Source organism: Durio zibethinus, chromosome 17 (genome assembly GCF_047325235.1).
Source record: "Durio zibethinus cultivar Kanyao isolate XHJ-2024 chromosome 17, ASM4732523v1, whole genome shotgun sequence".
NCBI classification, from domain to species: Eukaryota; Viridiplantae; Streptophyta; class Magnoliopsida; order Malvales; family Malvaceae; genus Durio; species Durio zibethinus.
Window position 1 is genome coordinate 7,685,877 of NC_143178.1, and position 21,113 is coordinate 7,706,989.

Sequence of the window (21,113 nt, forward strand, 5' to 3'; positions counted from 1 at the left end):
TTAACGCACGAGTTGTATGATGTCGATATGTATAAACAGGTTTGGCAGGAGGTAATAAACAAAGATAAATATCTTATTTTCAAGAACGGAGAGCAGTTTGACTGGGTTTAAAGATGATGCTAACACCAATTTGCTGCAGTAAGACTCTCAGCATTGTGCTCTGTATGGTCTGCAGGTGAGTGTATTTATTTGTTTTACCATCGCCAGTGTCTTTTTTTTAAGAATGTATGTTGGATATTCTTTTTATTTATTTATTTATTTTTCGAGAACAGAAAAGACGTCTCAAATTTTGAGAAACTTGTTCTTTATGTTTCCCTTGTTTGTGGCTTACACCCATTGTTACCATCGCAGAATAATACAATGTTAATACCACAACCCTCTTCTTCGAATTGTGGCTAGTGTTTTGTTCGTAGCATGGAGCTCTTATGTAGTGTTCCTGCAGCTCCCTCATTTGAGATCAATGCTGTAGATTGCTTTGTGATGTAACAGAGTTCTGAGATCCAACATCCAAAATGTAGGATTTGAAACTCTCTCCTTTCCTTATTTGTAACTTCTAGTTCTAATCAAGCAGAAATAGAATTTCAGCTGTAGGCCTGTGAGGAAGTAAGTTCACGCTTTTAAGTGATGAAATTTTCTTGGCATCAGGGTCTTTTCTTAGTGATTCTAACTTTTAGGTCTTGCTGCAGTCATTGCTGACCTTATCCTTTTCATCTTGGCGACGTTTTAAAAGTTTATTTACTGAGATTTCAAATCTCGGTCCCAATCGACTATGGCCATAGAATAGCAACCTGAATTGAATTTCGGAAAAGCTCTTCTTGAGAAAGAAAGAAAGAAAGAAAGAGGGGAAACGAAAATCCTTATGCCAGATTATGAAGACAATGGTGGGGTAAAAAGACATAAAAGGCAAAAACAGAAAAAGAAAAGTTTGAAACCTCAATCATGAAATCAAATTTACACAAACCAGACCACATTAACCTAGTGGGAAGGGAAGAAAGTATAACCTTTCATCTCTGTTCCCTTCTTTGGGTGCCAAGCTTAAGAGTAAAGGCTAAACGGGTAAGGAAAGAAAGCACCTAAGATCGGTTCAATCTTTCACCTTAAATTCAGAGTAATACATCTTAAAAGCTTTGGGTAGATAAACAGGCAACAAGAAACCAAATAGATTGAAGCACCAAAACGCCATATTAACCACAGCAAGGACCCTTCCAACGTACAGTCTCTTGGCAGATCCTGCATACTCGTGATCCACCTTTGAAAACTCGGACTTAAGCCAGTCCACGAGGGTAAAAATCCTCCGCGTATTGTAAAACACCGGAATATAAACACGAACTGGAATTGAAAACCTGTCTGAGAAGGCCACTCCTTCCATGAAAACTTGACTAGCCAGAAGAAAAACATGCGGTGCTGCTGCCTTTATTCCTTCTTTATCACCCTCAAGAATCCCTTCAAAGATGTAAGCCAAAGGGAGATAGAGGCCAATGATAGCACCGATGGTGACATACAAGCGAAGAATCTTGTTTCTTGGATCAAAAACCAAAGAATCTTTGGGAGGAATTTTCCGAGGGAAGGCAACTTTTAAAAGCAAGTACATGTAGATGACAGAAAAAAATACAAAAGCGAAGTCTTCAGGACTCACCATGCCACTTGCAGCAGTGATGATCATAACAGCAAGACAATTGAGTTGTCGAAGGGTGAGAAAACGGGTCTTCGATGGATTGGCAGGATCTGGAACGGGTTTACGAGGATTGGGGTGGGAGTTTTCTTGGTGTACTTCATCATTTGGCAGGCTAATGTCATTACAGGTTGGACCAACCCCTCCTGACATTTTCTCTTCGTTTTCCGAGTTTGTCTATGAATTGGATTTTTTTTGTTTCTAGAAACGAAAGAAAGTGAAAGGAAATTAAAGACTGAAATTTCCTCAAAATTTGCAGTCCAGAATAGAACGAGAGAAAAGGAAACCTGAGAAGTTTTTAGGTTGGAATTGTTCCTAGGAGAAACGGGGAGGGAAGAGGGAAATAGACGTGTAACTCTAGCAGCAAGTCAAAACCTATCAGAAGGGAGTTTTGAATAGGATTGAGCTTGAGGTGATGAGGATGGGCAGATGGCGATTGGAGAGGAGTTTAAGGTGGAGAGATTAAAAAAAAAAAAAAACCCGTGGCCCGGAAGAGAGAAGGGATTGTGTCTTTTGTGGTGTGTGGAAGTTATCTTGGCTTGGCGGTCAGATGATCGATAGTCAGATGTGGGAGCCAGGTTCAACGCCTTTGGATGCGATTCGGTGTTTCTACCTTGTGTAACGTACTATGTTTAAGTTCCAACTGCAGTGGCACGTGTCTTGCTGCATGGCATGTTGGGGAGGCAAACAAAACACCAGCCTTCTCCCAGGAATTGTCACTGCCAATTTCAATCGAATTTTTTTAACCTAACAGATTAAAATTATAAATAAAAAAGCACACAAAAAATTTAGTATAAAAATCAAAATTATTTTTGAAAATTATCAAAAAGGAAAAAGAAATATGTGCTTTGAATAATTTAAAAGAGTTATCCTCTCAAAAAGGATTATAAAAAAAAACAGTCTGTAGATTACTTAGGATTAAATAAAATTATTAATAACACTAATATGTTTCCAAACTGAATTAACATTGCTGAGAATTAATAACAAGAATTGGAGTCCATGAATCATTGGTCTGGACAAAAGTCTCAAGATCAATTCCAAAGCTCCATTGGGCTTTTGGCAAACCAATAAGTTCGGGCAAGTTTAAAAAGGTCATGCAAAAATATTAAAAAGTCCCAAAGATCCAAATGTTAAAAAGCTCGACATATCACAAGTTTCTCCTCATACTCCGCTTGTCTGTTATACGTTTTGTAGGAAGACGAGGAAAAAATCATACTAAGATGTTTGCACAGGATGGAAGTAAAAGAAAACAAAAGATGAACTTCCACTTCGACCCCAAAAAAGACCTTTGAAATAGCCAGAACCCCAATTTATTACAGCAAAAAATTTAGACAATTAAGCCAAAAAAGATTAACACAACAGAAAAAATTTTAGGACTAGTCAAACTGCTATATCACGTCAAGGAAAACGGACGGAATGAGAAACGTTTTCCGGCAAAACTTTTCTTCAATTTTCCGACAGAAGACCACTGGTAAAACTGGAACCTCTGGCTAAGAATTTAATGATGATCCACTAAACTGTGCATATCTCAACACTAAATATTCCCATCCATATCTCTCCGGCTCTTAGGTGGCAGATCTTTGTTTCGTAATGTATTACATCTTTGCAACCTTTTCAGGCTTCGTTCTGAACTTGCCTTTGGCAGCCCCACCAGTAGAAGCCTCAAAAGCCCCCACCTTATCCATCCACTTTTCTGACGAATCATTTTCAACCTCTGAGCACCCTGGCGGCTCCAGGTTCGGGGAGAGAACCAATGTCACATGTCCGCCTGCAATAGCTTCCTTCCACCCTACAAAGCCGATCACAGAGTTTATGAGAGACAAGTTAAAAAATGGACCCATAGCAATAGAGTTGATAAATATTTATCAAACATCCTAACTTACTCCGAGCAAGAAAGGCCTTGGCAACATTGCTGTCAAACTGCAAGCTTCCTGGTTGTACACTTTCCTCAAGTGTTGAAGAAAGATTCGTGCTTACCACACCATCGTTACGATCTGTTGCATATAACCTTAGACAGCTTTCATCAAAGGTCTGGACTCCATCCTTTTCAGCAATCACTTCCACTTCAAATTCTTTAACACCATTTTGGACTGGCAGTGAACTTTGTCCTTCACGTTGGCTCACTGGCCTCCAAAACTTAATGGTTGATCGGTTTGTAACACCCTGAACAGGATCAAGTTGGCTGAACTTCTCCTGAACATTGTTCTTCTTTGGTATTTGACACTCCGCCAGGCACCTGTGACAGGCTTCAGCTAGATTGTTTACCTCGAGATAGCTACAATTTCCAAGCATGACGGATATAGAGCCAATTAAAACCTCATGGTTCTTATTTTGATCCAGTTGATTTGTAGTTTGTTTCTCTTCTCTAATTCTCAAACTCTTCCCATCATATACTGCTTTAGATTTTCGGCTCCACATTTTATTACTATTACCCATTGCAGCAACCCTTTCCCTTTTTGTTCCATGTTTATTCATGCCTCCAAACTTAAGTCTATGGGAATTCTGACTGGCATGGAAATCATTAAGCACCCCTTTATGTGATTTAGGTGGAGTCTGCCATCGAGTAACAACAATACGCTGATGTCCACCAACTTGCTCCATTCGGCTTTCAACATTCTGACTGGTTCCTGAATCACAATATCCATTGCTAAAACCCATCTGAATTTCGTAATCTACATCCTCCTCAGGTTTGGAAATATGAATGGGTTCTACAGATGGGAGAACTTGATAAGTCGATATGACTGGGTTTTGTCCATCAGAATCGAAAGCAGCTAAAGTGCTGGATGTTTCAGCAGGAATGTTAACCTCCAATGAATCATCATTGTTCTGCTTATCTTCTTCCACCTCCCATTGTCTTTGTTCCTTTGCTTTCTGCTCCTTCTGCCTAAGCTTTTTCTGCTTCTTTCTCTCAAGAAGCTCAACTTGCCTACAGTGGAGTATCAGGAAATATTGCCTTCTATAAGATGTTGAAGAACTGTTTCTAAAGAACGACACGCAAGTCATTAACAATAAAACTAAACTTGGGAGTTAGGACCTACCTGTTAACACTGCCAAACCCTACCAAATGGTCAGTTTAGGAACTAAAAAGCCCAAGGTAAGACTGAACTTTAGAAGACTAGAACTGGCATGACAAATGCTAACATTTTTCTTCTCCAATGCTTGTTTCCCAAAGATGTTGATTGTTGACATAGAAAAATGGTTTCTACAATTTTAATTTTTTCATCCAGCACTTTTCAACCTTCAAATTATAATGATTAATTACTTTTCAAGAAATACACAAGAATTTTATACAGTATCTTCTTCCTTTTCTTTCTTCTATATCAGTTAGGGAGGAAAGATTTTCTGCTTTACATCTTTTGGAAGCAAATTCGTAATTATACCACATGCTGTTACTCCAAAGCTCATGGAAAAGAAGAAATTACTCAAGATTCTTTCCTGATCTTTTCCTCCTAGACATTACTCAAAGACAATTCATAGAGAATTACTTTTCCTTATGCTAGTTCACGAGTTTTAACACAATGAGAGGAATTTTTTTAGAAAAAGGGCAAGGATAGGATTTGAAAATGGTCCAACCTTTTTGCACAAGTCAAATATGACAATTTTAAAAATAACTTTGTTAGATATGGAGAATTAGTGATATGCACCTCTTCTGGGCAGCTTCTTCCTCTTCCACTAGCAACTTTTGGCATCTCAAAGCTTCAGCATCCTTATCTGCAAGCCATGCTTTAACCTGAATATGAAGCAGAGACTCTATTGATCATGAAATGATAAAGGGAAAATTATAAAAAGTTGACAAATTCATGTGCACACCTATCCTGCTATCCTACTTCTCGTCCCAATGGTTAGTAATTTAGCATAATACTTGTCCACCAAATTATTCATAAGTGTGTTCATGAAAACTTTAAGTAAATCAACCCTAGAAAGAACAGAGAAGAAAAAAGGTACCAATTTCTGTTCCACCAAGAAGCTGGTACAAGCAACCAAGTTTTTGGTTTCAAGACCAATCTTTCCTGCTTCCCCATCAAAAATGTATTTTTGAATTGAAACAGCCACACCAAAAAGGAAAGTCCTTTCACTTGCATCATCAAGGATACTAAATAACTCTTGTGAAGATACCGGAAACCTTGAAGGTCTGGCTTGGACGAGGTCCTGCAAAAAATAAGGACAATATGACATCCATAGAATAAGAATCCATAGAATAAGAATGTATTAGAATGTTTTTAGATCTATAGCACAACACCTAATAACAAGAAAATAAGTTCCTTACCAGAAGAGCAGAACCTGCCCTCAAACAAACTAGTGGCAAAGCAGAAAACCCTGGTCTCTTTAAAAGTGCTGTCAATGATTTTATAACTGAAGATCCAGGGACTTCCTAGAAGGTATGGTTAGAAAGAAAGCAATTGTTTAAAAGGACACAAGAACAAACAAAATCAATTATCCATGCAATATGTGCAAGTATAACCTAGTGAGAAAAAACCATTTCGATACAAGATAATACCACAAAAGTAACTAGTACAATATATAAACCAGATCCAGGTGTCACTTGAATGTTACTAAATGATGTATGTGAGAAAAAAAAAACAATTACCTCCAATGACACATCCTTGAATGATATGACTTCCTTTGCCTCATCCTCTGACAGCTGTAAGTAATATAAATGAGAATGACAAGAAAAGAGAGAGGATAACCTAAATGAATAAGCAAGAGAGGAAAGAGGGAGAGATAAATACCTTGTCCCAAAATGCTGCTAATAGATCCCTATTTTTGGCAGAGTCCTACAATATGTTAAACAACATCACTTAGAGGAGTCCTAAGAGATGTAAAAAACCAAAAGTAGCTAAGAAAATCTAAAATTTCCAAGTGGCTAGGATCTTAAAATGCATTAGAAGGAAAAGAAATTGCAGAAAAAACTCTCTAAAAATATCAACCTAATAGAATAATCATGTTTCAAAGACAGTAAGAAAACCTTATCAAGTTTTTTCAGCCTATGGTGTACACGTATATGCCTTCTATAGTTAATGGGTGAACAAAATTCTCGCGAACACTTATCACACTTTTGCATCTGCACCTTCAGAGGAGTGAGTAAAGGCCAGCCAGGGATATCTGTCAGAGATATAGGCAAGAAAATCAAGATATAATGTAGCATTAAATATAGTATTTTCCTATACAATGATTTGAACCATCAAATAATTTTAAAGTACCTTGATGATCTAAGGCATGGAGCAATTGAATCCATTGGACTGGGTTGTCCCCAGCCCTTGAGAAGGAAAGGAAAGATTCTTTTCCAATAGCTTGCCTGATGAAAGTGTCCAAAGAATCATTTGGCTCCTCCGATTTCATTACATGTGCAGAATTGCCAGCCTTGAGTTTTGCAACTGGCATTTATGTACACAAACAGAGCACAACCACTAACTCAAAGATGCCACTGCAACTAAACGGGCTCAAGGGGGGGGGGGGGGTGAGGGGAGGGGAAGAGAAGCAATAAAGATCTGAAAACAGCTTACTTTACATGACTTTGTTATTGAATCACAGTACTAGAAAATGATTCAGGAAAGAATGCTACTCCAAGCAATCTATATAATAGCCAGTAAATGACATAGATAGAAGGATTGTTAATTAACCAGATAATAGTACCACTCATTATCCAAAAATGCAGATTTTATTCTGCATCTAGTTCATTTTACTAAATCTGGAGCACTGAACAATGTTTTAAATGGATGCAACCCTCCAACCCCCTGTCCACCTGGAAAAAGAAGTGTCGAAATAAAATCATATTATCATGCGCCTTGAATGGACATCACTAGGTGTTCACATGTTAGCAATGCAACCAAACATCCTGAAGGATCAAAACACTACACACCCGCCTGCTACAAAAATCTTCAAAATAAGAAGTCAAGATGTGTCATCGACCATTATCTCACTCTAAAATACCTAATACACAAACATGTCTTGTGTGCCATTGTAGTAAACCTAGAGACAAATGCAATAACTTTATGGTCATGCTTACCATTTCTGAAATGAAAACCAAATGCAAAGATCTAATATAGAAATATCCTGAGTAAATTAAATTCATAAAGAGAGTGCATCTATTCTAGAGAACATTGAGGCCTGAGGACTTCTGATTGTAACACTTACGTCCAATCTGAAACCAAGCACTACTAACCATCCATAAAACAGCGGAGAACTTATGCCAACAATGCCAGCAAGTAAAATTTCTAGAACTAAAATACCAGCCATTTAGAACAAAGATTCATTAATGGAACTGACTACTTGTCCTATGGCAAAATATTTCACAGCAAAACAACTAAATAGTTAACCTACAAATTAACATTAAAGTCCATATGAAGGTAGCAAAATTTTAAATTTTAATTACAAGAAACGATTAACCATATCAAAATCCAATAACAACGATAATCAAAGATCGCAGAAGAACAGCGTCCTATCAACTCTGTCTACATATACAAAAATTAACTTTTTGAACCTTCATCTGTCCATTTGGAGCAAAAATAAACGTATTTTCTAAAACTTTCTTCTACTGAGCCACAATATAACCATTGAACTTAGTTTTGGATATTTTCAATCTTCACAGAACTAAAATTCAAATTCCGACTTTATAGTTCCATTTTTTCACAGCTTCCAGATAAAGTAACAAGTAACAACTAAATTCCATAAGAAAATAATAGATAAATTAAACAAAAAAAAAAGTGGTTAGGCCCTCACGCCACGTGATCTGCTATCAAGGCATGTTATTGAACGTAAAAAAACAAAAATAATATATAAGAAATAACAAGTGAAGTGATCGGCTAACGTACCCTTGAATGAGAGAGAGAGAGAGAGAGATCGGTTTCAGGAGTGACAAAATATTAAGCGATCACAAGGATTTAGAGTCGACGAGAAGAGGATTGGGAAGTGTTTGGCGGGAGGAAAACTCACCAAGAAAAAGCAAGGAAATGATCGGCCGAGAAAATTGTAGCGGAAGAAATAAAGGTTGTAAAGAGGGTGTAAGAGAACTATACAAGGTGGAAACCGGATTCCCGGAACCCTCTTCAGCAGGAAAACTATTAAAAAAATGGAAAATAAATATAAAGTAAAAATGAATATGTACATGATTCTGACGTGGGAGATTTTCGTCACAACGAGATGTTCAGGGATGTAAACTTAAGAAATGAAGCAGTCCAACTGCAAAGGCCCAAATCGAACTCTTTTTTTCCCTCTTCAAAGAAAGGCCCACTGATTATTGGGCTTTGCTACCTTCTACGAAAATAATCTGAAACTAAATTTCCTATGCAACATGAACGACCTCATTGCTTATTACAAAGGGTTTTTCTAACGATACCCTAAGGAAATTTTTTTTTAAGTCTCTAATTTACTTTTAAACTATTTTATTCAATTACATATTTGGTTGAAAATGATATTATATGTTTAAATTTTTTTTAATCTATAACTTTCAAATATCAACTCTAATGATGTCAACTAATTCAAAAAATAAATGATTAACTTTTTCAAAATTACTATATTAGTAATTTAATTTTTAACATATAAAAATTTATATAACATTAACTGTTATAAAAAATTTACTTTTAATGTACTAATTTTACTAAATTCAAAAAATAAATAATATAGCATTATTTGTTTTTTTTAAATATTATCTTAAAAACTTTTGATGATTCAGCAATGGTACTGAAATCCCTTGAGCTGTACATGAGAGTATAAGCTATTCTTTAATCTGTTGTGGTGGTAGAATAGGTATGAAGGTTGGGCGGACACGGTGAAGGCATATGTAACGGAAATGAAAACAAGATAAATCACAATTGTTGTCGTCACTCTTGATTTGCCTGATCAAGCAGGTAATACCGTGGCAAGTTAGTAATAACACTTTCACCCCTAACTCAGTATCCGTTAATCATTAAGTTGGCCACCAAGTCAACTAGTCCTATACTTAGACTAATATTTAGTAAGTCTTTAATAAAAAAAAATTGTTAGTAAATCAAACCGATAAGTCAGCACATATTCATTATAAAAAATAAAATTAAGATTACGTGTTTCATTCTAAACTTCTTACTTTCATTCCATTTATTTACTTTTTTTTCTCTTTTTCTTCTCGTTATATTTCTTTACCTATTATATTTTATTTATATAAATGATTGTTTAAAACGATATTCATGTCTCTCCCAGGGATCCGAAAGTGAAATGTTCTTTAGACCGTGTATGTGCGCACAAGACGAGCACAATTTTTTGAATATCTAACTGTGGAAGGATTGTTAGCCTGTGTGGAAGATGAACAAACTTTAATTTAAACTTAAAAATGAGAAAATTTTGAATACAAATCAAGAAAAAGTAACAGAATAAACATCTAACTACAATGCCAAACAATACTGTATTTTGGCCAAAAAAAAATGCATAACAGATCATTTTCAGGTCAGAAAGCAATCAAGAAAAAGAATATCTGAAAATCATATAGTTAAAAAAAAAAAAAAGGAAAAAAAAGAGGCAAATAAGACATTTGGCAACTTCAGGTTGCCTAGCAAGCTAACATATTTTCTCATTGGATATAGATTCTTCAGTATCCATCCTCTTTAAGAGGCTAATTGAAGAGACCTCCAATTTCCTTTGTCATCATTCCTTTGATCTGAAGATGAAATGAAAAAACCAATTGTATAAATTCAAGGTGCTGCAGGACTCAACTTGCAAACCAAAATTTGGGCACAAAACAACACCATAAAACATGCTTTGCATTGCAACTCAAGATAATAATCTATAAAGCCGCCTCAGAACATATATTGAAATAACAAAAACAGATACCTGCTTTGCTGAAAGTCCAATTTCCTTCAAATCATCAAGCTGTAAAATCAATTTTAGCTATTAGTCTAAGTTCTCAAAGGCAACCACTAAACTACTTAATAATATGGAAATTCTCTCCATGTTATTGATGGTGCTTACATTCTTAAAAGGTTCTGGTGATTCTTCACGAAGTTCAAGAATGTAAGTAGCTCTCTTCTCTCCAATTCCCTGAATAAAGTCATTTATTTACTTCAACTGTTACGACTTATTGACTTATGACAAAAGAAAATACTAAGAATGTTAGTCACATGCTCCTCACCTTTAATCTTTTCAAGTCTTCTCTGTTGGTAGGAAAACGAGGAAAAACAGAAGATCATTAGAGCCATGATGATGATTGCGAGGTCAAGATTATGATAAAGGAAAAAGCATTACTTCATGCATTACATCTATTATTCATTTCTACAAGTCATGCATTCGCATAGTTATTTATTCAGTTAGAATTACATTTTCCATTATGCTGCTTGGTTATTAAGGTTCCATCTTTCTATATTCTCTAGTGAAAGGAACAGAGTTTAAATTAGATATGAACCATAAATGCACCAAAAAATGTTGAAAGTGTACTTACTTGCTAGCTCTATTTAAGAATTTGATGTATTCATCAACGAGAGAGTTCTGCAATAGGGAAAGATGATTAACAAACCAGTCAAGTAATTAAAATTAAACACATAGGGAGATTTTAGTACGGTAGATTAGAATCAACCTTCATTTTAGAACTACGTGCACTGAATGCTTGCCAAGGACTGCAATTGATATCTGCAATTTCCAATTTATCATTAACTGGAAAACTGGGTTCAGGAGTTTTTGGCTCCAAAATTTCAGTAGAGACTTGACCATCAAATGAAACATCAGTCTTGGGTGGTATCTCTATGCATGACGGAGTTGATGAATAAAGCAATTTCAAACTGTTGGACAAATCTTGCAATCGTGCACTAATTGGTGGTGATTCATTCTTATTGACTAGGAAAAAGTTGTTCTCCCTATCCAATGGTTGATCTGTTCAAAAAAAGAAATGGAACAGTTCATGAATAATGTTTAATTACATGTCATATCTTTCTAATAAATCTGGGTTTTCGATTTGACATGCCGAGTACCTGCTTCAACAAAAGAAAGTGCCTTTGCATTGCTATTGATATTTGGGGTAGCTTCATCATGATTATCCGCATTAGTCACAACAACCTTAAAAATAAGTTAGCAACTTCAATAAATAATTGAGCTCCTCAAGCATACACAAAAAGAAGGTTAATCACCTTATCTAGCATCTTTGTTTCTTCTGTACTAAAAGCCTTAATTGGCAAGTCAGTTTCTTCTGCACCAAAAGCTTGCAAAGAGGAAGGTTCCTGAAAAAGGGAAAAAAATGAAACCATTAAACATGAGAAGAAGAAAAATAGAATTGCCATTGAAATACACCGGAGGTTATTGTAGTACTGTATAATCATTTCCGACTTTTTTTCTTCCATTCTGATATATACATTCTTTGAAGCAATCAGTGATGGTGTGCAAGAAATAAGATTTGACCTTGGTAACACTTTTGACTATAGTCTAAAAAACTAAAAGAGGGAGGATTAAAAAAAAAAAGAGTTTACCTGTACAAGAGGTACTGTTGCATCTGAAATAACTGAGGAGTTCTTTTCCTGCACATAACGATGGCAACTTCCCAATTATAAAAAGTTTCAGAGACTAATTTTCAGTCTAAGATAAATATTCATTATTCACCAGAAAGAATAACTCAATACCACCCTGTGCAAGGAAAAAAAAATAGTACAATACCACAACAAGTTATACAAAAAAGTTAAGTTTACCTCCATGGTATGTTCGATGGTTGAGTCAATTTCTAATGACAAGCTTTCCTGCATTAAAATGTTTGAGTCCTATTATAGGATGAACATACCATAATTGTTTCAGAGACTAATTTTCAGTCTAAGATAAATATTCATTATTCACCAGAAAGAATAACTCAATACCACCCTGTGCAAGGAAAAAAAAAAAGAATAGTACAATACCACAACAAGTTATACAGAAAAGTTAAGTTTACCTCGATGGTATGTTCAATGGTTGAGTCAATTTCTAATGACAAGCTTTCCTGCATTAAAATGTTTGAGTCCTATTATAGGATGAACCATAATTCTTTACATGATACTCAATGTGTTATTTTCTTTAACTTTATGCAAAAACTAAAAACATTGCATTTATTCATGCAAACTATGTAAACGAGATTGGAAGAATTGCCAGAATGCTTTATGCTTTATTTCCTGAGAAAATAGAAAATTGGATACCTCCTGAGATGCCTTCTTGGATTTGGTTGAATGACATGCTTCATCAAAAAGTTTCCTTCAAGTTTGAAAGAAAAAAAAATTATGGAACATTTTGCCATATAGAAACAGCAATAACAATGATGAAAATGTTATATTGCTTTACGCCAGTAGAAGCCGTCAATAAATACCTTCCTTTGATCGCAGAAGCCTTAACGTTGGCTTCGTTTTCTGGAAACCACACTCGTGTTCCAATCTGTTTTGTCACAGTGGCAGAAACACTCCCAGGTATACGGCTTTTGCATGAAGAAAGCACCATTGGTCTTACCTTGCTTTTGGTTTTCTTTGTAGAGTCGGGTATAATCCTGCTGGTGCCTTTACAAGAACGAGAAGCTAAATTTGCCATGTACAAGGAATCTTGACAAAAGGATGAATTCTGCACTCGAAAAAATTAAAAATCAACGTCAATTGAAATCAAACTTTAGAAAAATAAAAAATAAAAAAAATAACAAACTCTTGTAAAAAATCTGAAACCATTAACCTTACCAGGCAGGTGACCATCAAAATCTTGTTTGTCCCTCCCAATGAGTCGCGCAACATTCGAGTTAGCTTACTTTCACGATATGGCACATGGCTTTCATTGGCATTTAAAGCATAAACGACATTCTGTAAGGCATATATGGACTTATTAATTTTATTATTATCTAGAAGAATAACACCATCAGTGCTTTTCTTTCTGCCATCTTCATAACCTGGTAAATGCAAAACCAGTAAGGGGGTAAAAATGGATATTTTTAAGCCATAACAGAAAAAATACAGAAACAAAACAATTGACTATAATTAAAAATTGAAACCTGCCAAGTCAACAAGGTTCATCTTCCCAAGAGGAAGAGCATCAGACTTGTCGCCATGAAATACATGAATGATTAAGCCTTTGTGGCTTCTATGTTCAGCCATTATATTTTGAGGTTGTTTATATGAATTTTGACCGGAAAGATAGAGTTTCTGAAATTCTTGAATGGACTTCACAGGAACCTAGAAAAGAAATTAATCAATCAATGAAACAAAAGGTCAGATAAACAAACTAGAGAAGCTTGTGTTTTGAAACAATATAGATTATAACTTGCCTGAGAAAGTCCTTTAAGTTGAATTTTACCGCGAGCAACATCCTCCCATACCAAAACTTCATGCCTTTCTGGATCTAAAAGATCATAAGCATGGTCTCTCGAAATCTCATAACACGATATGGCAATCAACTTGCCACTTTCCTCTGCCATAAAAAGGATTTTTGTCATGGCTAGAACTGCTAAACCTGGTTCCTCCTCCGAACCCTTCAAAAAATTAAAATTTCTTCTCTTAATAATTACATTACCCTTTTTTTTTCTCAGAAAAAAAATGCATAAACTATTCCCGAGAGAAAAAAAAAATAACTGACCTGAATTAGAAAAGTCTTTCCGCTGCCTCTTGCTCCATAAGCAATAACAGTGGCATTATGGCCATTAAAAACATCTTCAATCAGTGGATTTACTTCTCTTGAAAAAATCAAAGAATTTCCCTCGTTTCGATCATAGCAATAATCCAATTCATATGAATCTTTACGACTGCAATTATTTTTATGAAAAGAAAGGTAAGTAAGCTTTCTTTTCTACCTTCCTTAAAATCAAGAACGATAAATTAAAACAAATTTATTCTTTATTACCTTGCGGATTGGTCTCCAAAAGAGACGGTGACGATCTCGGAGTCATCTCCCTTAGGCTTGTGAACCGAAATCCATTTTCCGGAAGCTTCGTTGGCGGACTCCGGTTCCTGATCTGTGAACCCTTTGATTTTAGCTATCACTCGAGCCTTTCGACCATGGTTCGGCCTCATACCAGAAGATTTTCTTCCTTGTTGAAACTTCTCTTTTTTTTCGAATTAGAATTCAACAGCAGAAATTTTGAGTCAAATTTCTGGCAATAGAGAGAGTAGCCACTATGAAAAATATAGCCGTTAGGTTTTATTTTGTTTTCAAATTGGTTGCCCTGGCGCTCCCCTTATAGGACTTTTCTCGTACGCTTTCATTGCTTAAACAACGCGTTTTATCCTACTTTAGACGAGTCAGGGCGACGTCGTCGTTTAGCGTCTGAAAATGGAAAAGACAAAATGACTGTCTTAATGTCTCCACATTTTTCTTCCTAACAAAGCTATGAATTATAATTGGTCAAATTTTCAATTTTATACCCTATAATGTACACAAGTATTATATTTATATACAGTATTTTGTTTTTATTTGTAGTTTATAATAAAATACATTAAAAAAAAAAAGAATCATTATCAATGGAACCTTCGTCTAGATTAATTACTTAGACTTTATCTAAACGTATAACGTTTGTTGAAGCAATGAAATGATACTGCTTATGACTGAGTAAAAAAATGCGCGAGTTCGTGGCCCTCTTTGCGTTCAAGTTTGATCATACCCTAATCCTTTACCAATGCATTGCAACATGAGCTTTTCTTCCTGCCGTTAATTTAACTTAATTAGTCCCCCTTTTGTTTGGCCTATTCAATGGGGGAAAAAACAACTCTTCATTTCCATGTCTAACAATTGGACTACAATGGCAGATTAAGTAACTTAGCATCCATTTTATGGGGATTGCAGTCGGTTATTTTCCCCCATCTAGGCTCATTTTCTACTTGACCTGTGTTTAGCTCTCAGGGTTCCGACGTAAAAAACGTTATGGGATGGGAAACGAGTACAAAGAATCAATGAATGTTGTTCATCACAAGCACCATTTTTAATCTTCTATGCATGTTATCTCTGAATTTACATCTTCAATCATCCCTATATGATATTTTGAGCACCATGTACCCAGATTCATCTTTCTCAAAAAGAGGCTCTATCAATTCATTTCAGCTTTTTTTGTTTTTACTTTTTTCCAATGATCCAACAAAAAACACACAATTAAACTTATGTGAGTTTTTTCTGTATTTCAATAAAATATTTAAATTACGATCATGGATACATTTTTTATCACATTACGTTTATCACGATTACGGATATAACGAATATCATCGCGATCATTATGATTATCGCGATTGTGATTTTTTTTCAAATTTGCACAACTTATTATAAAGCATAGTAATTATAATTATACTCATAAAAAAATTTTTCATGATTTTTAAAGTAATTAATGACACTTATTTTATTTATATAAAAAAATTATTTACAATTTTTTAATATTATAGTAAAATATTCACATTTAGAAAATTAACAACATACAAATATTAAAATAATAAAAATCATTAATAAAATCCAAATAAAAATAAAAATCAAAAATCAAATTAATATATTAATCATTTAATATTTTATTTTTTTCATCTAAATTATAATTTAATATACTTTTCAAATTTACATTAAACTCTTTCATCTCAAATTTTTCAATCAAATTTAATTCTCAAACTTTTTTAATTTTAACTAATTATTTCTTCCCAAAATTTTGTCCTTAAATTTATTAAAAAAAAAAAACTAATTTTTGTTTGATCAAGCATTGATCGAAAAAGAAAGAATATTCCAAATTAGCAAGATGTCGTTCTAAAAGTTGCCTCTCCTCTTTACTTTAGCCAAGGCTTACAACTGCCAGACTTACAACTGCCAGAGCTTTTCCAAAACTGATCCCAAAGAAATATGATTTGCAATTCCACCCATGTTTTTCTCATTTCCATGACTTTACCAAGCAACTTGTTAAAGATCATTTCAATCCTGCAATCGGTTTCCTTATTGACAGGTGCCCCATCAAGTTTATATAAAAGGCTATTATCTCGGACCTTATGAAGTGGAATAGAAAGTTGCCTAGTCAGAACTCAAAGATGATTGGCATGGATACCAATGATTACACTGCCACCAAGATTCACAACAGCAAGTTTATCCTTCTTACCCATCTACTGAGTATAAACTCCTCCTCCAAGTCGATTCCTCCCTTTTTCTTAAAAAAAACGGAAATAGCATTAATTGTGACCCGTTATTGCTGCTATTAGCTGCTAAGGAATTTTTTTGCGGCAACAATGAACTATTAAAGACGTGAATTTTCTTCACATCCAATATCAGTTGAATAGGGGTGGCGGTGGGTACCGATTCTGCTAAATAGCGGCCGCGATACCACTATTGTGCAGCTATTTGAATCCATGACTCCAACTAATCAAAAGTTCCATATGAAGAAGGTGAATAAGCACGGGGCACTGACAGTGTAGCAACCCTTTGGAAAGCAGCTTTATATTCTTCACTATGTTCTCTAGCCAAAGTCTCCTGTCGTTCCATTCTCTGTTTTGCCGGGCTCTCCATGATCCGATCTTTCTCCAGCATTAACTAAAGCAAAATTGAGAGACAAAGATGTGGAGGTTTAATTTCAAAAACTAGTTTGGAGAACAAGTTGCTTAGGAAACCAACCAGCAGAGAGACTCACATAAGGTGTACTAGGAAAACTCTTGCCTAAATATTCTCTAAACCATGTACAGTGCTATATATGCATTTATTTCATCAATTCGCAGTGGCTCCATTTATTAAACCATTACCACTAAGAAAATATATAGGAGAGAGCAATGGCTGTTAAACCTGATTACACTTGAAAGGCTTTCGATCAACAATGTGATAGAGCCAACCAGGTGCATACAGCCTCCGTGGATCTTTAAGCATCTTCTCCTCTGGTATACAAGTATACCTCATGCATCTCAGGCATAGTAGGCATGGCAAACTATTTAAAAGGAGAAAGCAAAATTTATCAATAGATAAAAAAATAACACCAAAAGGGAAGATAACTTGATTTGCAAGAATGGTGCAGCTAAAACTCTTTTTTTTTTTTTTTTTCATGTGCCCGTTAACTGTTATGTATTGGGAGAAACCAAAGGACCAGGCCGTACAACTAGCTTTAGAAAGGATGTTAACTCAAGCTCCAGGAGCCTATCATCTGTAAACAGAACTATAATTGAAATGGGTGATAAAATCTAACAATTCCAGAAAGAGTGACTTGAAAATGTCTTCCAAAGGTGTGGCTATTCATGGCAAGTAGTCATCCTAATTCAGCATTAAGCACAATTAATACAAAATAATAATAATAATAATAATAATAATAATAATAATGATAAAAATATAATAACTGATAGATTGGATATCTAAAATTAATAAAAAATCAAGACAAAATGTTGCAATTATTTGACAGAAATCAATTACTATAATTCACAAATATAATCTCATCCAGATGCTTTCAACATTAAGTGCTACTATCAGTGTAAATGTGACAAGATCTTCTACCATTTACAAAGAACATGCATTTTAAGTTTTGCACAGCTACTTGTATTCATAATTTCATATCAGACATCTGACCATAAAACATAACAAAATTCCTTTTGCTGTCTATGCCATTGTATTAGACATTGTTGCACCTAAAAATGTACTTTAGAGTTTAGATATCCATTAGACTACTCCAAATTCTAATTTTCCTTTTCTTTTTGGCCTTTAATGTCTCTTGAACCCCGCGCAGTTGCTCTTCAAGGTAAATGTCAAGCACCTAACCTTCTTCAAGGACAAGAAGAGTGCAGTTACAGCTGATTCTACTGACAGATAAGATTTAACTATGATGATGTGATCTTTGAGGTACTTCCTAAAAAAGCTTCACCTTAAAATCGAGCATTTAAATCTTCTATTACACCTTATGGGGACTCCGCAGATGCTGATTCCTCATTCTCTGTCATATGCTTCTTATCTCCCATCAGTTAGTTCATGTTCAACAGAAATCACGCATCTTGAGGTGCACTTATACTAACCATTCTTCTTTGAAATTAGAACTATACTTAATAACCACCATTGGAAGTTCCTTTGCCAGAATTCGCACCTTGCCATGAACAAGTCCTGCATAAGCATGAACCTTCCCCACTCGTCAAGCTTGTGAAGAATTACAACTGGACATAAACTTTCAAGTGAATGAATAAGTGGAAAAATATTTCAAAGTTTTCAATTAAGCTCATTGTTAAAGAACTAATCTCTAGGCTCCAGAAACAATTCATACCTTTGCTCTCTTAGAACATTTTTTTTATCTTACTCATGGCTCATATCCCATATTTCTTAGTTAAACAACATATAGCACAGCATGATTTAATACTACAAGTACTGCAATAAAACAATTACAACGCAGTTGAGGGACTTCTTCAGATGCCAGTAATATCACGATGTTTATATCAGATGAATTGATAGTATCATTCCTAACCAACAATAAGGCCAAACATTAATGGAAAAAATTAATTTGCCTGAAGCACCACAGAATTGATGACATCTGCATATCTGGCCGCCAAATTTAGTGACACGCACCTTGCAGGTGCAATAGCAAAGCACCTGATCCTCCTCCAGTCAATATTTCCCTGTTTATCCTGATGTCACACAACCACCAATGCCTACCTGGATGCTACACCTGACCCAAGAGAATGTCCTGCAAATGTCAAAGTATAATTTGGATACCTCTCCACCAATTCCTTCAAAACTTCACATTCTGCATCCAAAACCCATCCAGCAGCCTTAATAATTCATTATGAACATAGCCACCATCAAAATTCTTTTTCCCCATTTTATTATCCAAAATCACTTGGTAGTCACTCTCCTTTGCCAAATTAAGACCTCTAATGGCAAGGACCATATCAGCATGATCATGATCAAGTTAATATATATGACGGAGCCTGTCCTTGAGTGCCTTCATAAGTTTTGCTGAGAATCAATCAATCTGGATTGATCCCATAGCCTCCAGGGTGTTCCCAAAGGGGGTGTTAGAGATCTTCTTCATAACAGCTAGAATGTAGCAGCATAGTCAAGGGACAGGCTCAAATTCTTCAGCAGTTGCAAGGCCCAATGTTTCACTGTCATGGCCAGCAGTATGGAGGCATCTTTTCCACGCCCAGCGTGTCCATGCCAGACAGTAAACACATTCAAGAAGTAGATGGCCACATATAATTGACATTGATGCCTACCCCTTAAGTACGACAATGTAGATCATAAAACATGGATTATGCATGTAAATGGCGTAAAAACAAGGGAAATAGTCCATTGATGTAGGAAACACCATACAGGAACTTAGAATATGGAACTTGATTAATGATTTGAGAATTGGATGAGATACCAAAGTTCACATCTATTCAAGCAGCAGTGAGTAACCGAAGAAATTGGAGAAATCGAACAATGCACTTTGAAGAGAAGGAAATATAACTTGTTGAGTTTTTATTATATATATTTCAAAAATAAACAAAGTATTTGTGTCAGTATTCCAATTCAGTAAATTGATTGACAGACAATATGTAAACCAAGGACTCAATAGATCAAGTACAAAAAAATGATTAAAAGTATAGGATTTTGAACCGAAGAGAAGGAAATGATGAATAGGACTCAAGAGGATGATTTTCACTGTTCTTCTAGGATGCACTATCAACTGAACATATACCAAAAGAGATATCAAGAATGGATTCCAAAGCAGTCAAAACAGGAGCAAAGTCAATAAATTGGAATTGCTGAACAGCACAAAATGAGGAACAGTCAGAAATATGCTTCCCCACCTTGTGAAGGGTCAAACACAGCACTCACCAGAGATAGGAAACAATGGTTGTACAAAGAATTGCAACTCAAGGTGATTCATTAATTGATAGCCGATCTGGGTCTTCTACCAGTAGGGTTTCAATGTCATAAGCTGCTGAGTGATGACAATTTTATGACTAAAATATCAAGAAAGAGAAACCAAGAACCAGCAGAGAAAATAAAAAAGACCCAAAGTAATAGATTTCTGTCTGATCAACAAAAAAAGATTACAGCAAAAAAAAAGAAGAATTCATAGTCTAAAACAAATGGGATTCCAATATTCTAGTACCGTGGATTTGATTTTCCTCATATGGAAATCTTCTTTGAAAAGAAAATTATTAGAAACAAGTACTTTAGTCGATGGGGAGATGTTCTGAGATTGGGTTAATGCTGATATGCAGTATAAAGATTTAAATTGACAGGCAGAAGGAATTAGAATAAGACAAGGACGAAAATTTACCAGGTAACTACAAGTCAATGTCCAGTTAGACTTCGGTGTAGAAGTAGAAGGAAGGAAGGTAGACATTAGACATGTTGGATTCTTGATGCAATGCACAGTGAATGTGAACTTCTTTCCTTTTCTTTTCCCAAAATTTGAAACAAACTTGATATAATAAGATAAGATGAGAACTGTGAAGCGTAATCCATGAAATATGAACCTCCTATGTCTGGGAAATACTGAATCCTAGGGCACGTTGACCATGCTTTTACGTTCCGTTCTTGGGCTCTTAGGGAGCGTCATAAGAACTTTTTTTTTTGGAAGAAC

The 21,113-nt window shown here is 35.2% G+C and overlaps 3 protein-coding genes and 1 pseudogene across 9 annotated transcripts; all 4 read right to left on the minus strand.

Annotated features, from left to right (window-relative positions):
• Positions 1 to 914: 914 nt before the first annotated feature.
• On the minus strand, positions 915 to 2,019 carry LOC111288059 (uncharacterized). The gene has a single exon (XM_022878819.2). It carries the CDS (start codon positions 1,823 to 1,825, stop codon positions 1,085 to 1,087), a length of 741 nt encoding a protein of 246 aa, XP_022734554.1. The 5' UTR covers positions 1,826 to 2,019; the 3' UTR covers positions 915 to 1,084.
• A 921-nt stretch (positions 2,020 to 2,940) lies between these two features.
• On the minus strand, positions 2,941 to 8,723 carry LOC111281037 (uncharacterized). Of its 4 annotated transcripts, none has more exons than XM_022868614.2 (10): positions 8,485 to 8,723; positions 6,874 to 7,047; positions 6,639 to 6,775; positions 6,403 to 6,447; positions 6,261 to 6,314; positions 5,940 to 6,044; positions 5,618 to 5,821; positions 5,317 to 5,402; positions 3,556 to 4,598; positions 2,941 to 3,461 (listed from the first exon to the last, which is right to left on the minus strand). In XM_022868614.2, the coding sequence occupies exons 2-10, from the start codon at positions 7,010 to 7,012 to the stop codon at positions 3,268 to 3,270; spliced, it is 2,007 nt and encodes a 668-aa protein (XP_022724349.2). In that variant the 5' UTR covers positions 7,013 to 7,047; positions 8,485 to 8,723; the 3' UTR covers positions 2,941 to 3,267. The 4 variants fall into 4 exon arrangements, with proteins under 4 accessions (XP_022724349.2, XP_022724340.2, XP_089602514.1 ...); XM_022868605.2 differs by having other exon boundaries at positions 6,874 to 7,415; XM_089746388.1 differs by lacking the exon at positions 5,940 to 6,044.
• Positions 8,724 to 9,941: 1,218 nt separating this feature from the next.
• LOC111288069 (kinesin-like protein KIN-10C) lies at positions 9,942 to 14,757 on the minus strand. Of its 3 annotated transcripts, none has more exons than XM_089746390.1 (18): positions 14,462 to 14,757; positions 14,198 to 14,363; positions 13,890 to 14,093; positions 13,617 to 13,797; positions 13,309 to 13,514; positions 12,954 to 13,198; positions 12,787 to 12,841; positions 12,546 to 12,593; positions 12,313 to 12,360; positions 12,097 to 12,144; positions 11,761 to 11,850; positions 11,605 to 11,689; positions 11,214 to 11,506; positions 11,079 to 11,125; positions 10,773 to 10,794; positions 10,613 to 10,681; positions 10,475 to 10,513; positions 9,942 to 10,301 (listed from the first exon to the last, which is right to left on the minus strand). In XM_089746390.1, exons 1-18 carry the CDS (start codon positions 14,629 to 14,631, stop codon positions 10,257 to 10,259), a joined length of 2,061 nt encoding a protein of 686 aa, XP_089602516.1. In that variant the 5' UTR covers positions 14,632 to 14,757; the 3' UTR covers positions 9,942 to 10,256. The 3 variants fall into 3 exon arrangements, with proteins under 3 accessions (XP_089602516.1, XP_089602515.1, XP_089602517.1); XM_089746389.1 differs by having other exon boundaries at positions 12,313 to 12,381; XM_089746391.1 differs by lacking the exon at positions 12,313 to 12,360.
• Positions 14,758 to 16,493: 1,736 nt separating this feature from the next.
• LOC111281068 (uncharacterized) lies at positions 16,494 to 20,799 on the minus strand (annotated as a pseudogene). Its single transcript, XR_016329168.1, has 3 exons — positions 18,178 to 20,799; positions 17,351 to 17,489; positions 16,494 to 17,104 (listed from the first exon to the last, which is right to left on the minus strand). The product of XR_016329168.1 is annotated as an uncharacterized LOC111281068 (transcript).
• Between the last annotated feature and the right edge of the window lie 314 nt (positions 20,800 to 21,113).

What these genes read in the sequence shown, in the direction of transcription:
- LOC111288059 (XM_022878819.2), bottom strand. Translation starts at nt 1,825, where the DNA reads ATGTCAGGAGGGGTTGGTCCAACCTGTAATGACATTAGCCTGCCAAAT.
- LOC111281037 (XM_022868605.2), bottom strand. Translation starts at nt 7,054, where the DNA reads ATGCCAGTTGCAAAACTCAAGGCTGGCAATTCTGCACATGTAATGAAA. An exon ending in TAGCAGCATTTTGGGACAAG is followed by an intron (nt 6,315 to 6,402) that starts GTATTTATCTCT and finishes TATTACTTACAG; the next exon opens with CTGTCAGAGGATGAGGCAAA. An exon ending in CAAGGCCTTTCTTGCTCGGA is followed by an intron (nt 3,462 to 3,555) that starts GTAAGTTAGGAT and finishes TCGGCTTTGTAG; the next exon opens with GGTGGAAGGAAGCTATTGCA.
- LOC111288069 (XM_089746389.1), bottom strand. Translation starts at nt 14,631, where the DNA reads ATGAGGCCGAACCATGGTCGAAAGGCTCGAGTGATAGCTAAAATCAAA. An exon ending in CCATCGAACATACCATGGAG is followed by an intron (nt 12,145 to 12,312) that starts GTAAACTTAACT and finishes CGTTATGTGCAG; the next exon opens with GAAAAGAACTCCTCAGTTAT. An exon ending in ACTTTCTTTTGTTGAAGCAG is followed by an intron (nt 11,507 to 11,604) that starts GTACTCGGCATG and finishes TTTTTTGAACAG; the next exon opens with ATCAACCATTGGATAGGGAG.